The 17,044-nt window shown below is 46.5% G+C and overlaps 1 protein-coding gene across 4 annotated transcripts in view; it reads left to right on the top strand.

Annotated features, from left to right (window-relative positions):
• Positions 1-180: 180 nt before the first annotated feature.
• tmx3b (thioredoxin related transmembrane protein 3b) overlaps positions 181-17,044 on the top strand; it is an 81,716-nt gene continuing 64,852 nt past the window's right edge. For all 4 annotated transcript variants that reach the window (XM_088362859.1, XM_088362857.1, XM_088362858.1 and 1 more), the window contains exons 1-15: positions 181-306; positions 576-633; positions 835-874; positions 1,337-1,460; positions 1,545-1,590; positions 2,741-2,821; positions 3,123-3,222; positions 3,305-3,382; positions 3,685-3,751; positions 5,891-5,989; positions 7,256-7,313; positions 7,421-7,474; positions 8,781-8,837; positions 11,180-11,309; positions 12,646-12,714. In XM_088362859.1, the coding sequence (XP_088218985.1) occupies positions 273-306; positions 576-633; positions 835-874; positions 1,337-1,460; positions 1,545-1,590; positions 2,741-2,821; positions 3,123-3,222; positions 3,305-3,382; positions 3,685-3,751; positions 5,891-5,989; positions 7,256-7,313; positions 7,421-7,474; positions 8,781-8,837; positions 11,180-11,309; positions 12,646-12,714 (1,095 nt within the window). In that variant the 5' untranslated portion in view covers positions 181-272. The remainder of the gene's footprint in view (positions 307-575; positions 634-834; positions 875-1,336; positions 1,461-1,544; positions 1,591-2,740; positions 2,822-3,122; positions 3,223-3,304; positions 3,383-3,684; positions 3,752-5,890; positions 5,990-7,255; positions 7,314-7,420; positions 7,475-8,780; positions 8,838-11,179; positions 11,310-12,645; positions 12,715-17,044) is intronic.

Genomic DNA, 17,044 nt, shown 5'->3' with positions numbered 1-17,044 from the left:
AGCGCCCTCTTGTGGCTCAGAGTAGTCATGAATGATTCTCCCAGTTACCGTATTCAAAGATAATTCCACATTAACAAAAATAAATTACTTTATTTAAAATAATTGATGTAATAAAGGATATGTGACATCCAAAAATATTAATATGTAAAAAAGCTAGTATCCTACGTCGTCGCACGCATGCCTTTCCGTCGCTTAAGTCATCGGTTACGTCACTACGCGCATGCGCAGAACGTTCCCATTGAGTTGACGGCTTGCCGTTTCCTATCGAAGCAATGGCAGGAGTGAAAGCTTCCCTGTTTTATGGAGGTACGTTTGCTCGCTAAACTTTTTCTTTTTCCTTTTCAAGCTTTCACTTGTGTGACCCCGCAGTCTCGGTCTTGCTCTCGGTCAAAAAGCCTCTCTTGTTGAAAGTGTGGCGCGAAATGATGGTGATGCTAGCTCCTTTAGCCTGCCGGGGATGCTTCCTTCACTTACACTCGTGAGCTTTGCCGCCAGGATGGGCGAGCTGACGTTTTATTTGGGAACATTCTTTCCAGTATTGTTATTTGACCAATTTATCTTATTCCTGCCTGCAGTCATTGCTGCCTTAACGGGTTTGGAGGTGCTTGCCTTTGTGGAGGATTTGGACGACACGTAAGTGAATCATTTAAGGCTTGTGGCATATTTTTATGTGTGTGCTAATTAATAAATGTAATTAAAATCCCGTGTATACTGGATTTGAAACCGTACATTTTAATTAAAATAAGCGTTAACTTCTAAGTATAGTTTGTTTTCATTATATCCAATTTGACTAGTCTTTGATAATAGCAAGGTGTCTGCATTTCTATTTGGCAGATTTAAAGAGACCAGAGTCAATGACATCTGGCTGGTTGATGTAAGTTTGAGCTCACTCAAGCACACCCACATACACACACAATACAATACAATACCAACCCTATGCCAGGCCGGATGCCACCGACTCATCCCTGGCGGAAGTTGCAACATGCATGGTGGGAACAGGCGTCGGGGGCTGAATGGAGGGTTACATTGTGTTTGTGATCACGTCAATGACAAGCCATGCATGGAGGGCAAAGCCAGGGGGGCTTATGTTACAGTCGGACTCAGTTTTAGGCTTGCAGAGCAGATGGAAATGTGCCCAACCTGAGAAGTAGTCAAGTTTTCTGATGAAGTGATTCTAAAATCCACCATAAAAATATGCATAGCTGAAAAAATATGTGTCGGTACTCACAGTGACCTGATATTCCTCTGTCTAAAAAAATGCTTCTTGACAATTGCTTTTAAAACACCAGACAAAGCCTAAATGATGGAAGAACATCTTGTAACTCTTGGCTTTCAGTTCTACGCTCCTTGGTGCGGCTACTGCAAAAAACTGGAGCCGGTGTGGCACGATGTGGGCGCCGAGCTGAAACTATCCGGGTCGCCGGTCCGTGTCGGCAAGATGGACGCCACTGCTTACTCAGGTGAGTCTTTGTCATTTAGTGTATATAAATATTTTTATAAAGTAAATGTGAGCATCTTCGGATTTTTTGGTTCTTTTTTGGCAGGAATGGCGTCAGAGTTTGGCGTGCGCGGTTACCCCACCATAAAACTGTAAGTGTCTGCGATAATCGTGTCAATTATGCTTTTTATTTTGAATAATGGAAAAAGAGAATTAATGGACTAAAAAATTTGCAGGGACCCTGAGTCACCGCAGTGTGGCCTTTTTACATGGTGTTGGCACTGGCTGTGGCAATATTTTTCCTCATTCCTCCTTGAGCTTTTCAGTTATATTATTTTTCCCCGCATCTGAAGTATCTTTGGTGAAGTTTGCTCTTGGTGCCTCTTGAGTCTTTCCCCCGGAGGCTCGCTCTGTGTCCTTCGCTTGAAACATGCCGTGCTGCTACTGCCTGCTGCTGCTTGCCTGAGGCGTAATCAAGACAAAGCTTGCTCACCACATGTTACCTCAATCCTATTCCCGCAACACTTCCAGAGGCTTTTAATCATTAGCGATAATGTTCACATGAAATTAGCTTTTTCACCTAGTAAAGCTTTTAAATTCATGTGTAAGACGGCATCTTTTTATGTAAACTGGAGTTCCATCCAGCTCCTTTGGGGGAAGTACAGTTGAAACAGCGCAGGCCAGTGATGAAACCTCCATCAGAGGACAGCCGCCCCACGCCAACCTTTCCCCCACCCCTCCTGAGAGCACCAAGCCCCGTGGGCTGATGCAACGGCGGCCACACTCCACGGCAACGTGCTCGTTTTAGCTCGTGCGCCGGTGCGCAGTGGCGCCAATGTGCCAAATGTCTACCTAATTAATGGCACAAATAGACTCGGGTGTTGCTAGTGGGGAGAGGCAAATAGTTTTAGACTGTCGATGAGTTTGTGGCACCATGTTGTGTTTCTCTACATTAGAAAATTGAGAAATGAGCCTGAGGAATATTCACATTTTATTTTTGAAAGCAGCGAGCAAAATCCTAATGAATTGTAAGTAAATTGTTGAGCCGAAACTAAAAGAGTGGACATTTGTCGTTTAAGCATGCATCAATACCAACTATCAACCGCCATGGTGACCCAAAATTAAAATGGAATATTTTTTTCTAAAAAAAATGTTTTCGGATCAAAACATTTGTCGACCAGCTGGATTGTTTCCTTGTATGTATAATTTGGGCGTTCTTTTTTTTTTTATTATTGCTAAACTCAGTTATGTTATTCCTCCAATGCTTTCTCAACTGAAATTTTGAATTGTGTCCCCTTGCAGATTAAAGGGTGACCTGGCCTACAATTACAAAGGTGCAAGGACAAAAGACGACATCGTGGAATTTGCCAATCGGGTGGCTGGGTGAGTGTTGCCAAAGCGTTGTCTGGAACGCTATCATGACTACCAATATTTTTCACTGGAGGGCTACAGTGGTTGCTTATCACCACTGGGTGGCGCCATAACCTCATAATACAAACTCACCCACTGGCCACAACTTTAGGTACACTCAATTTTTAGGAGCGGTGATTATAATACAATTCTGGCATCATTTTGGATCCAGCTCTTGTATTGGATCTCATTAGCTGGTGTAGCTAATGTAGTGGGCACCTGCGAGTATTTTGTTGCCTTTTTGAAATCACAAAAACCCGGACCCCCTCTGCAGGCCGGCCGTTCGAGCCCTTCCTAGCAAGCAGATGTTTGAGCATATGATGAAGCGACACAATGTCCTCTTCGTGTACGTCGGCGGCGAGTCTCCCCTCAAAGTGAGTGTTTGTGTTGCGTCAGTGTTTGTTTGAAATTGAGGAATGCACACAAAAATACATTTATTTTCTATTGTCTTTGCAGGAGAAGTACAACGACGTTGCCACTGAGCTCATTGTCTATACATATTTCTTCTCAGCCTCGGAGGACGTCCTGCCAGAGGTGACTAATGATCAAATGGTGCTTTTCACTGCTTGTTTTCTGCTTCGTCACTCATGCTCTGCTCAATAATTTCACAGATTTGCATTGATAGTAACATATTTGAGAATATAATAAATCCCGTATATGCCTTTAAGTGACATTTCATCACTCGTGTGATGTGCAAAGTCATCATGGTGCCCAGTGTAGCTTGAAATCTGTGAAATGTGCTTACCTTGCTTATTTGTCACCCTCAGGTTTTCTCTCCTGTTTGAAATTCTGCGCGTGTAAACTCGCTTTAAAAGGAGACATTTTTGTGTTTTCAGTCCGTAACCTTGCCGGAGATGCCCGCGGTTATCGTGTTCAAAGATGGCGCCTACTTCACCTATGACGGTGAGTGCCGCTCCCCGAACGGGATCGTTGGCTGTCGTGTCGAGCCTCGGGCCGCCTTTTGCCTCCTCGTCTCTTTCTTCTCTGCACCACCGCGCGGCGAGGCCTCTAGCCATGTTGCAGCGGTTATCTCCCCAGGCGTAGCAGGCTGGCGTGGGCGTGGGAGACCGCGGAGCTTGTAGCGTACGCGCCGTCGAGCTGTAAATTATATGTGGCGCGGGCGAGGTCGGGAAATAAGCGGGAAATATCAACTTTCCCGCTGCCACGCCGCAACTGTGTCATTTCACCACCGTGCTTTGATGGCCGCTTGTACTCTGAAGCTGCTTTGGGTCAGTGCTGCCAGGCGGGACTTTACCGTGTCAGTGCCAATGTCGTCCTCCGCCTTTGTTTTTTTCGATTCGGGCTCCACAGTCAGGCTCATAAAAACAACACCCGAACATTTACAAATAGCTATGGTTGTGGATGTTGATACAATTGAACAAATTCCTGACCGTTGCCAGCATTCGCACACGCGCACATTCTATTCTATACGGACGGTGTTGTCGCCACACCGAGGCTGACAATTCTTAGAAAATGCAACCAAGATTGCCGCCTCCTCCTCCCCGCCTGGATCCAAGCCTCGCTGCTCTCGTTCGTGTGATTTTGAAGAGACGAGCTCCGCAGTCTAAATCTGGCCTCTCATTTTGCGCAAATAATTCTGTGGCGCCGCGTTGTTTGGCTTTCACAGCTTAAGCGCGCATCACAAGCCGCATCCATTTTTTTTTTTTTTTCCCCTCTCTCTCTAGCCCTTCAAGGCTGCTGTTAAAATAAGTACGGCACGAAGCTCATGCATATTTAATTTGCCACAATCCTTCACGCTACAGAAGCTGTTGCTCGGGCTGTTTTGACCAGCAGCTGGACGACGACACGCCTGAAAGGTGTAACAAGCGACAAGGTCAAGGAAGGCCGCTCCCGCGTCGGACCGTCCTAGTTATCGCTCGCCTTCAAGTCTCTCGGCTAATCTCTCCTGTTTGACTGCGCCGCTCCTCCTATGGGAGCGAACAAAACGCAGCCGGCTGTGAGGCGGAATTAGTTTGCATACATTTACGGCGGGCACTTAAGCGACGGGCCGCCTAATGCGCCGCGACAGCGACGACAAGACGTCGGCGCGCCTCTGAAGATGATAACACGCCGCGTCTTAGTCAGCAAAGATGACGAGGATGTCATTGAAATGCCTGCATTTGGTCCAAAGTATTTAGAACGTGTCAAATTGAGAGCCGGCACATCCAGTCATAACATAAAACACGCATAAAATGGCAGTCTCTCAGCATCGGTTGTAGAAAATACACCCACCACGAAAAAAAGTACATGCGAGGATTCTGTCACGCTTCTCAAGACGTTGGATCATCTTGCCTTACTTTTTTTAATTCATCATCCCTGCAGCCCGTATGGAGACGTCCAAGAACGCCTTCTCCCGGCTTGAGCGTGTGTTTCAAGGTGAAGTAGTTGCAGCGGAGGTGGGCGGTGGGGAGGGGCGGCGTTTAGCTCACTCTGGGGGAAGGAAGCGCGTCGGCCCATAAAGCCAGAACATCTGTGGAAAGAATGCGCCAGAGTCGACTCAGCAGCTTTCTCACACGAACTCAGCGTTAATACCCACGCTGGCGATGCCCGTTTGAAATGAAGCGTTTTGCGATGAGGCCCTTTGGGGAGACTCCCCGCCTGGTTTAAAAAGCGTGTCAAAGTCATCGCCCGTCTTGTAATTACTCTCACGGTGGCCGTGAGGTCGTGATAACTTATTAAGGTGTCATAATGAGGTCCCCGGCGCCCTTCGACGCGCGTAATGAGTATCCCGTAAGCGCTTTTCAGACATTTCCCCTACTATTTTGATCCGGCGAGCGCGATCGGCTCCACATGTGGCCGCCAGATGTGCGAGTGGCAACATGCGGCGCTTACCCCTTCACGCATGCAACACTCAACCCATTTTTCCACTGAGCGGTCTTAGTTTCCTACAGCACCTTGGTGTCAAACTACACAGCTCCCTTTCGTGCGTTTTAAGCGGGAACGTGATTGCTGGTGTCCAGGCAACACCGGTTGTCACGCTACACTGATTGCAAGATGAAAAATATTGTTAAGGAAGCTTGTGTGTGTGCTTCCGTGTTGCAGAGTACGCTGATGGCAGCCTGACCAGTTGGGTCAACAGGGAGCGCTTCCAAGGCTACCTGCAGATTGACGGATTTACGCTGTACGAGCTTGGAGAGACCGGTACGCTATGGTGAAGCTTATGTTTCGTAACACAACAAATCTTTGTTATTCAGAGCAAAACATTATTGCAGTGAATGAATCTGCCAAAAGTGAACTGCCATGTAGCATCCCCCATCCCAAATTGAAATTTATTCCTAATCATCACAGCCTCCGCTATATCTGGCAGTTGGGTGGTTTCAGGACATTCCCTCCTTTGCGAATCCATAGCATGTTGCTCTACTTTGCAGATGCTCCCTCCCACAGGACGTCTCGGGCTTACTGCGAGTGAGGCCGCGCGCCGTCTAATATTAGAAGCAGCAGCATCTCGGCGTTTCAGTTTAATGTGCACCTTCCTGTGACGGGCGCTTTGATTTAGCCGCTTGTCTCGCCCCGCCAGCCCCTGCACCTAACAAGCTACAGCCAAATGCTTTTTAATTAGAGCCCCACCGATTAAAGACGGAGGCTTTGAAATACTCGGTTAGATGTCGGAGGAGCGTGACTCTTCTGCCAAAGTGGCGGTAACACAAGCGCGGCGCCGGCGGAATAACATTTTCCGCTCGGCGGCTTCCGTCAACCACGCCACCAAACTCGTAGCGACACGAAGCGTGGCGTCTGTGTCTAAGTGACCGTGTACCCGGCCCGGGCAGCAGCCCTGCTGTGTCCTTTTGGATGTGTTTGAGGGCCCGGGCTGGCATTGCTTGCTTGCTTAAGAACTTTTATTACAAAAAACAGCCAGTTCGCACTGACTAATCCAGCCACCTAATCATTATGGTAAAATTAGCTCCAACATGTTCTGACTTTAGATAAGAATGCCATACGTTGTTACTTTTACAAGCGTGTGGGTTTAGAAAGTAACATGATGGTACATGTAAGCTAATGTTACGCTATTGTCATGATATTGTTAAAGAATAAATATATATATATTATATATTTATGAAAAATCGGCCCCCAGACCCCCGGCTACTTTTCAGTGTTTTTTCACATTTGCCATTCTCATCCCTGTATTTGGCAGCAAGCTCCGTGCGTCACCATCAGGGGGTGCTCCAGTCACAACCGGCGCTGAAGAGGGGTGGGGGGGGGGGTTCTGTGGCTTGTGTTTTCTTTGCTCAAGGATTCATCGCGCTTGCAAGGAAATTGTAATCAATCTATTCATTTTCACCCCAGTCTGGTTTGATATTAACGTCTCAGGAAAACAGCACTTTATCTCGGTCGCCATTGTCCTCTCATCTGTCGACTGTGATTGCCTTTTGTAATCTAGCATCCCGCCCCCTTGTCTGCCCCCTTTAGGCAAACTGGTGGCGATTGCAATCATTGACGAGAAGGACCCCACCGAGGAGAGTGGCAGGTACACCAGCACCTTTAAGTGCACGGCTTTCCAATCAAGATAAGACTAGCCGACAATTTCGCCGAAGCTTGCTCACAGGCTTTTTTTTTTCTTCCTCCCCCACCCAGATTAAAAGTGTTGATTCAGACGGTTGCCAGGGAATACAGAGAGCACTTTAGCAGGTATGACATCCAATTTGTTGGTTTATTCAGGGATGGCGCGCCCATTTTTCATTGTGCTTCACTCAAAGAGGTAATCATGCAGTCGGGTGGCTGACAAATATTGCCGCTCTTTTAGCTGTCACTCAAAATCTTTTCAAAGAGGACACAGTCTGCGTTCCCCTCGTACAATTTAGTATCATGCCAGCGACATATTTGGTCCAATGATCCAGGCGTTCCCCTGTTATATTGGATACTTTGTAGTCGCCTGACTCAAGCTAGCCTGTTGAGGCAGCAGTCCTGTCTAATGCAAATGAGCCATGTCTCAGCAGGTCGCCCGCTACTGCTAGGCCAAGGCTGTGTTAACATAACATTAACATTTTTAGACAAACTTTGCTGTTTAATTTCACACTGCTGGCATTTGCACATGAACCAAAGAAGTGATGATAGCAGCTGATTGAAGTACAAAAACTCGAGCCCTTTCTGAGTTATTGCTGGTGGGCTCTTGCCTTAAATATCACTGCTCCTGTAGGTTCTCAATTGCACCCCCCCAACACACACACGCACTCTCTTTTAAGGCCCGCGAGATTGAATTTTAGAAGCCTTTACACCGAGAACCGCTTGAGCCAATCTGATAATAAACATGCCTTGAATGCATATCCCTCTTTATGGATTCATTTCCTCGGTCGGGAAAAGTTGAAGGAAGTGGCCTGAATCCTCCTGCAGTGGAGCTCATCCACCAGGAAAGATCGCGCTCCGTTTGCTAAACTTGGGCCTTGATTAAAAAAAAAAAAAGAAAAGAAAAAAAAAAAGCCATTACATTTTGTATCTGCATGTCTCTGGGTCCCTTAATAGACGTTCGTATTGAGACTTTTTATTAGCTTCATATCCGTGCCGCCTGACACTCGTCAGCAAAATCATCAATAAGCCAGAGCGATGCTTCCCATTGTGCCGGCTGGATTTATGACACGCTCCCGTCTCCTCGTAATTTCGTCATTGACACGAGCGCCGCCGCCATTATGTGGCGCCCGGAGGCTCAAATGAATAGTGAGAGCGCAACTAATCAGTCATTTCCCTAGACGCCCACTGCAGCCATCTTACCTGGACTACCCACAATGCACTCCACTTACACAATCACATCCGAGTAGAAATAGTCTGACGATTTTTCTTTTCCTCCCAAAATCAGTCCGCAGCTTTTTCACAGCCGGATCATGCAAATGGAGTAGAAGTTTGTTTGCATTCCGCCCAGATGGGAAGTTTACTCTAATGTGTGTGTGTTTGTGTACATAAGCTTAAGCCGCACTTAATGAATGTGGCCTTGTGTCCACAGAGACTTCCAGTTTGGCCACATGGATGGGAACGACTACATCAACAGCCTCATCATGGGGTGAGTGGCTAAAGTCAGCCTTCTTCTACATTCTCTCATCCTTGTCGTCATCCTCGCTCTCTCACTTCCCGTGCACAAATCTGGTGTGCCACGCTGATGGTAAAACCGACGACGGGTGTTGCGTGTGAGGATTAGTGGCGTATATAGCAACACGTAGAACCTAATGGCTTGGGCGCGCTAACGACATCTGGACGAGAGCACCGGTCGCAGGAAGGCCTGCTGTTAATTAACCGCTTGACGGGGATGTCCGCCTGATCAAATGATGCGTCGTAATAGAATCTAGTGTATGAGCAAGGCGTCTGTTTGAACGCTTCCTGGAAAACACCCGACGCAGTTGATTAACCAGTCTCGCTGGAAATCTGCCGGCGTTTACCGGCCGAGGATGAAAGGACGCGATTGGCCTTCCCGCGCTCGCTTTTCCAGGGTTTTGCGGGTGTTTGGACGCGGCGGCGCAGGATTAATTGCCCTCCTTTGAGGGATGAAATCCTGGCTCCGTCAATGTCCACTAATCCGCTCCCTCAGGACGCCCGGCGAAATAAATCTGATGGCTTTTTATCCCGCTTTCTGTCATCATGGCGATTACTGTGTCCTGGCAGCGGCCTGTCTGGCATTAGCCTGCCACTGCTTTCACCCCGCGGCACACACAGGCACACACACACACACTCGCATATCCAGGACATTACTTAGGCTTACACTCATTTCCTGCACTAACCCCCAAAGTAAAGCACTCCATCCGCCTTGCTTTGGCCTCTTACTTTTCTCCAAGTTCATCTCATGCACATTGGGAAGCCACATACCCACAATGCACCAGCAACTGACACACACAGCCCAAAAAGTCTCTACTGGAAGTGCAACCCCAATTTTTTTTTTTTTCTTTTCAAAAATACTTACCGTGGACAAAATAAGCATCGGCTGTGTGTTTAAATTATTCACTGGTTTTCAAATCATTAAGCTGAGCGTCTTCTGGCTCCAGTGCCATAATTAGCATTTATATGAGATCAGAATTGATCTTAATATACACTCACGACACGACTGCAACATTCGGCTGCCCCCTGCACACTAATGATTAGCAATACAAGACCTGCATTACAGTTTTTTTGCCTTTACAAAGATAAAGCGAGTCTAGAAAATGTCTTCAACTAAAAGGCGCCAGATTTCAATGAGTCCACAAAATTAAGTTTTACGCCAAACATTTGAGTTTGTGTTGCGTTATCCATTGCTTAAGGGCTCACAACACCGCCCGCCGTCAGCATTTTTTCCATTGTAATGTGTGATTCGGTTTCCACCACAAAATTCTCTCCTCTGAGTGAGGTTAAGAGGCTAATCCATATTTATTTAAAATGGCCACCATCTGTTGCAATCGGCGGCGCATCAGGCGGGGCGCACATTTTCGCCACGTGCGTATGCGTGACTCGCAGAGCTCAGCTGGTCGGCGCAGCCGGGGCGCATCCATCACTGGCCCCGCGCGCATGCGTGTGCACTTTTGTCGCCCCCATTAGCGTAACGCGGCGGGAACGTGGGATCGCGGCGGCGTGATGGAGTGCGAGCGCAGCCCGCTTGATGAGGGCGCGTTATACGAGCCGGTGCCGCGGCGCGTGGGGGGGGCATTGCTTGTTTGCATGACCTTGTTAGCTGACTGAGTTGTGTAATTCCTCCGTTGATTCGTCCAAAACAGTGCTCCGAGTGTCTGTACACTTTGTATGCCGGCCGCATCTTAAAGCTCCGTTTCCACGAAACGGCGCAGGTCATTCCAGTTCAGCAACGTTGAAGAGTAAATCCCAATGTGACTTGCAAACAAACAGCCAGTTTACAAAAGCAGGCCGCAATATGTGGTAACTGCTTTCAAGTTCATTTTTTCATGACAGTTCCATTCTCTGTAAGAAACTGACAATGAATGAAATCATTTTCAAATTAATTTCTGTGATGGCCCAAGATGTGGTGGCCATTTGTGATGATCCACATTTTTTTATCTTGGCCCAAAGCCAGGCTGGACAGCAGGAATGGATTATTTTTATGGTGAGCCGGTTCCTTACAAAATGCAGCGTGCATCCCAGATGAGAGAAACTTAACTCAAAAGAAAACAAATTAAGGAAATTCCAAGGCTTGGTACCGTCTGCTTTTCGCCTTCTTCCTGGCACACATGCGTCATTTTTTTTCTGAGAGCATTCCCACGGGAAAAGTACAAAGGCTTTGTCGATCACGCCGTTGTGCTCTTCTGTGTGGCAATTTGTCAATGCAGAAGCCACAATTTGTTTCCGCTTTGATTCAGGTGGTCCGCTCCGCTGAGAGGATTAAAAATAATAATAAAAACACAAACCTTTGTTTCCTGTTGTTTTTTTCAGCGAGGTGACGGTGCCTTCCATTATCGTCCTCAACACAGCCAACGAGCAGTACTTCCTGCCCAGCCAGCCGACCGAGACCGTGGAGCAGCTGGTCCAGTTCATCAGCGGCGTTCTGAATGGTTCCGTGCCGGTACGAAATTACCTTCCTCACGCTTGACTGTCTGTTGTGCTCTGTTCCCGGTAAGTCGTTAAGGCCTGAGCATTAGCAAAGTTGATTAAAAAAAAAAAAAAAAAAAACATAAATCTGTCAATTTTGTTCCCCGACACTAACTGTCCTCTGCGGTGTGTCAAATTTAGAAAACGTTATTTACAGGGACTTTAAATCAAATGTATCGAGGAGTGATTTTCAAACTAACAGTATTTGCGGCCGTTGTAACCACACCGGCAGTCTGATGAGTCAAACATGTTGCCTCACATTTCACCCCATGAGGTATTTGTTGCAATCTCCTTTTGCGTGTTTAGATTTCATGTCGCTATCCTTCCTGAACAGATTATCTCCGAATAATTCTTGCGGTCCAAGTCAAACAGTGAGATTAGTACACGACTCGCTGTTGTAATCCGCACACCGCTCAGGAGAGGCAGCGTGTCAACCGAGAGCCCGACTGCGCGTGCAGAACCGCCGCAGTTATAAAAAAAAAAAAAAACAACTCGCTATTTTTTGCCTCGCATAACAAAGCCGCTTCCCCAAGGCATAAAGTATGTGAGGGACTTTCCACGAAAGCAGTGTTGTCGGTAATCAGGCCACCGATTGGACGGATGCCTGTGCCCTCATTGGACAAGTCATTAGGTACACATTATACACTTTATGATTAATATTGTATGACCGTGCATTTGCAGTCATCATGTTAGATCCCAGTATGCCCGATGCATCGACTGGCGAGCGCTGGAAGCAGATACCTCATGCAGGGACAGAAATAAATCCCGCTGCTTCGTCATCCGGAAGGACGATGAAACACACGAGTGGGCTCTTGTGTGCGGGAGGCGCAGTTAGCTTTTTCTGACAGGCAGCGGCGGCTCATTTGCAGTTGTTGTTTTTTTTTTATGACAGTTATGAAGTGTTGTTTTTTCCTCCTAAGTGTTGGTGTCTTGCTTGCCATCCAGTATTTAAGGTGGCAACGTGGGGACGATAACTTGCATGTAAACAAATCCGACTTCCCGGCTCACCAAAATTGTCAGCGCTCACTATAATTGGCCCGTGCACTCACACTGGCCTCTGCCCGGGAGCTGCGCTTTCGCAATAATTGAGCCCAGACGCAAATTTGAGGGCTTTTGGCGATAGCCCCAACGCTAATTGTCTTCTGCGAGGAGCCCTTCATAAACACGCCGATAATTGCCGATCGCCCGAGTTGTCGTCGAGTAATTGCGACAAATGGCCAACGGCGAACGGCACCAGTGTGAAATTAGCATATAAACAATATCGCGCGCCGCGCCCGCCGCTCCATTAAAGTGTCTTCGCCTCCCTGCAGGCTCAAGGAGGTGACGGCTTCATCCAGAGGATCAAGCGAGTGCTCTTTGATGCCAGATCCACTGTGATGGTAAGTAAAAATCTTTTTCTTTAATATGTGCAGTTTCGCTTTCGACTTGAATGTTGCCTCTATAAATACAAATTGAGTGCTAGAAAGCGGGTGATTTGCTGTAGGCCCACCGGCAGTGTATGAAAATATGCAGCGGAGATATCGTATCAAAATAGTTTTACTTCTCCAATATGCTTTTGAAATCTATTAACTCTTTCACTCACTGCCATCAACATTTTTTGGTTCTAAACGCTTCTAAACATCTAAATCAGTTTGTCATGGTGCCGCTCACGTTTGTTTTTTTGCTCAGACTTTAGTGACGTCTCACAATAATTAGGAAACAATTTTTGTTTTCATAAATCTCGGCCAGTGTTTCCATTTAGAAATGATCATTTCTACATGACTAGAAAATGTTCTGTGACCGATGAACTGTTTTTCGAACTGTCCCTTGGGGTATTTATGGTCCTTGCAGTCCTGATGCAGTTCATAAAACCTAAAGTTGAATATTTAGCACATTTGATGTATTATTAGCACTGTTGTCTTATTTTGTTGCATCGTTTGTCCTGCTACGTTCGATCTAAGCCGTCACCGAGTGAATTCAACACTGCCTACATCCGCGATGGTACATAAAAGAAATGTAAATAAAACAGCCAATTAGCAGTAAACGTCTAATATCGGCACTTTTTTAAGCACTTCGGTAAACGCAAGCGCCACCCCCGACTCCCTCCATTAAACGCCTAATGACGGGTCATCATGTTTCTGTACGAGGCGCTCGTATTGTTCCTTCCTCACGCGCCACTCGAGTACTTTTAGATTGTGGCACTTGAGCAAAGAGTCTTGGGGATGTTGCATCGACCGCGTCGTTCTCGCCGCGCATCTCAATATGGAGCAGGCGAGGGCGAGCTGTGACACAAGTAGAACAAATGTGCGTGCCGCTGCGCCCCCTGGGAGACAAATGACACTGACAGGGCGGGAATATGCAAGGCAAGCAGTAAACAGGTTGAGGTGGGGGTGATGGAGGAGACGGTGGGAGCTTTTCCTCAGGGTCCGCGCTTCTTTTGGGACTAATAGTGTTTACTCTGCCATGGCCGTGAGACGACTGCTTAAACAGCTGGCGCAGTCGTAGCGTCAAGCTCGTAAGCGTTCCTCCAGGCAAAGTTTGCGAGACCACGACGTCGCTCAAAACGCTGTGAAGCGATGCCACATTTTTGGGAGCCATTTTAGTCATCGTGCCATCATCCTGGCTGTCCCGCAGTCGAGGTGCAAGTTGGGATGTCGACAGGGGATGCTCCCTGTCGACATCCCAACTCGCACCTCGACTGCGGGTGACCTTGTCGGGCCGTACTGGGCGTCTTTCCCAACCTTTATTGCGCCAAGGCACGTATTTTGTATCGGAAAAATGTCGCCGCACACACAAAAACTACATCATGACATTCTTGTCTACTTAGTCAGTGTAAAGTCTGGATTTACCAAACTATGATTGTGTTGTATGGATTCCGGGCGACAGTAGAAATGCAACGACCAACCGAGAATTTACATAAACACAATTTTAAGTCAGCACATCTGTTTTTGTTTGATTGCTAGTACGGTGAAAATGAGCTGTAATGTTAAATAACACAACAGTTCAAAGCTGCACAACCTTTGGCTGAATATTTCTTCCATTTTACTCTTGAGGACTGCCTTTTCCATTTCCTGGCATGGAATTATTCACAAGTGTCAGTACTCGTACCCGAGTACCATTTGTGGCTACTCTGGCCGCCTCTCACAGTGGTACAGTGACTACGTTAGCGTGGCTGTCACATCTGGCAGTCGGGATGTGTTTCTCTTCCCGAAGCGGCGACCTGAGGGAGCGAGCAGATTTCTCTCTCGTCAGTCTTGCTGCAATTTAAGACTCCCATCTCTCCTTCTTTCCTTCCTGCCTGCCTGCCCGTCCAGCGTGTTCCATATTAAAGCCTGCTAACTTATTGGCCGTGGGGAGCTTTAAAGACGAACTGGATAAATGCGCTCGCGCTTACTGCTGCTGCCGCCGCCGCCGCTGCTTGGGGGATGCTGCGGATACGGCCTGGGACCAAAGCCTTGCACGCTTGCTTCTTCCTCTCTGATCGGATTAAGTTTTTCCACATCGACTGTGGTTCTATGGTGCATTTAGCACTCTCAAGGTAACGAATGCACAAGTGTTATTTCACTTGCCTGCCCCGAGTACTTGGCCAACATCACTTTCCACGGGTTTGCGCGACTGTACAGCACCATGCAGTCGTAGTTGTGTGAAGGCGATGGCCTTCACACATATGTTATTCTACACCATTCTCTATTATTATTGTGTGAAGGCGATGGCCTTCACACATATGTTATTCTACACCATTCTCTATTATTATTATTGTGTGAAGGCGATGGCCTTCACACATATGTTATTCTACACCATTCTCTATTATTATTATTGTGTGAAGGCGATGGCCTTCACACATATGTTATTCTACACCATTCTCTATTATTATTATTATTATTATTATTATATTTTATTCTCCACACTTTTTTGTCCCGCTTCTTCTTCCACATAATTCATCCGATTCACTCCGTTCCACTTTTGACGTATTCCAAATATTCACGAGATGAGCGCTTCCATTTTTCTCGTTCCGAAAATTTTCCGATTTCGCAAAATTCGCGAATTTACGACAAATTTTTCCCCATTCATTCTCAATGGCAGATTCGACATTTCACATTTACGTCATTCCCCTTTTAAATTCACCTCATTCAGCACATTCAAACCACATTCGGAATGATTCTCGACATTCCCAAAATTCCCAAATTCAAAAATTTCACGTTTTCACGTTAAAAATTTCGACAAAATTTCACAAAATTTGGTTTTTCACCTCTAATTTCTACATTCTTTGACCGATTCAACCCATTCCAACTTTCAACTGTTCATCTTTTGCCTACCTATTCCACACCTTCCCACTTACCAAAATTTCCCAAAATTTTATTTTGAAATTCACACCAAATTCTACAAAATTTCGTTTTTTCACTCTAAATTCTACATTTTTCAACCGATTCAACCCATTCCAACTTTATTCACTTTGGTCACTTCATCCTTACCATATTCACCCCTTCACCCCCACTTCCACTATGCTTACACAATTCAACCCTTGACCCCCACTTCCAGTGTGGCGGCCATCTTGGATTGACCCTGAAGTGCTCCCAATGAACCTAGAATGAACCGGAAGTGCCCCAATTCGAACCGGAAGTGACCTTAGGTAAACAGGAAGTGACCTCAGGTAAACCGGAAGTGACCCCAAATCAAACCGGAAGTGACCCAAATCAAACCGGAAGTGACCCCAAATGAACCGGAAGTGACCCCAGGTAAACCGGAAGTGACCCAAAATCAAACCGGAAGTGACCTTTTTAAACCGGAAGTGACCCCAAATAAACCGGAAGTGACCTCAGCTAGACCGGAAGTGCCTCTTATCAAACCGGAAGTGACCCAAATAGACCGGAAGTGACCCAAATCAAACCGGAAGTGACCCCAAATGAACCGGAAGTGACCTCAAGTAAACCGGAAGTGACCCCAAATCAAACCGGAAGTGACCTTTTTAAACCGGAAGTGACCTTTTTAAACCGGAAGTGACCCCAAATAAACCGGAAGTGACCTCAGCTAGACCGGAAGTGCCTCTTATCAAACCGGAAGTGACCCAAATAGACCGGAAGTGACCCAAATCAAACCGGAAGTGACCCCAAATGAACCGGAAGTGACCACAGGTAAACCGGAAGTGATCCCAAATCAAACCGGAAGTGACCTTTTTAAACTGGAAGCGACTTTTTTAAACTGGAAGTGACCCAAATAACCCGGAAGTGACCTCAGCTGGATCGGAAGTGCCTCTAATCAAACCGTGATCTTATTTCAACATTAAGTGCCCTAAATACCTACATTTGCGCTAACTTTTGCAATTTTTGTCTGATTGAACCCGTTTCAACATTTTAACCGCAAAAGTGAACATTCTAGAGCCGTTTTTATTGTTCGTTTCGTTCCAAATTTGAAAACGTTTTGGCGCAATTTTCTTTTTTAAATTTCCCATTCATTCTCTATGGGGATTCAACATTTGCTCTATTTTTGCAATTTTTGTCCGATTCAACCCGTTTTAAAATTTGAACCCCAAAAGTGAACCTCCTTAACCCGTATATTTGTATACGTATTCACGTATAGACGTAAACATTACATTTATTCCGGTGTTGCCGCTGCTACGTGACGACGGTAAATCGCAACACAACGCCCTAAGAATTCAAACGGCCAAATGTTCTCAATAATGGTCTAATCTACTATAAACTATTATGTTTACGTCCATATGATGTTTGTCTG

This window comes from Syngnathus floridae, chromosome 20 (assembly GCF_059516105.1).
Source record: "Syngnathus floridae isolate MCC-2025c chromosome 20, RoL_Sflo_1.0, whole genome shotgun sequence".
NCBI lineage: Eukaryota > Metazoa > Chordata > Actinopteri > Syngnathiformes > Syngnathidae > Syngnathus > Syngnathus floridae.
The sequence above is the reverse complement of the archived record's forward strand: the minus strand, read 5'-3'. Positions and strand labels throughout refer to the sequence as shown.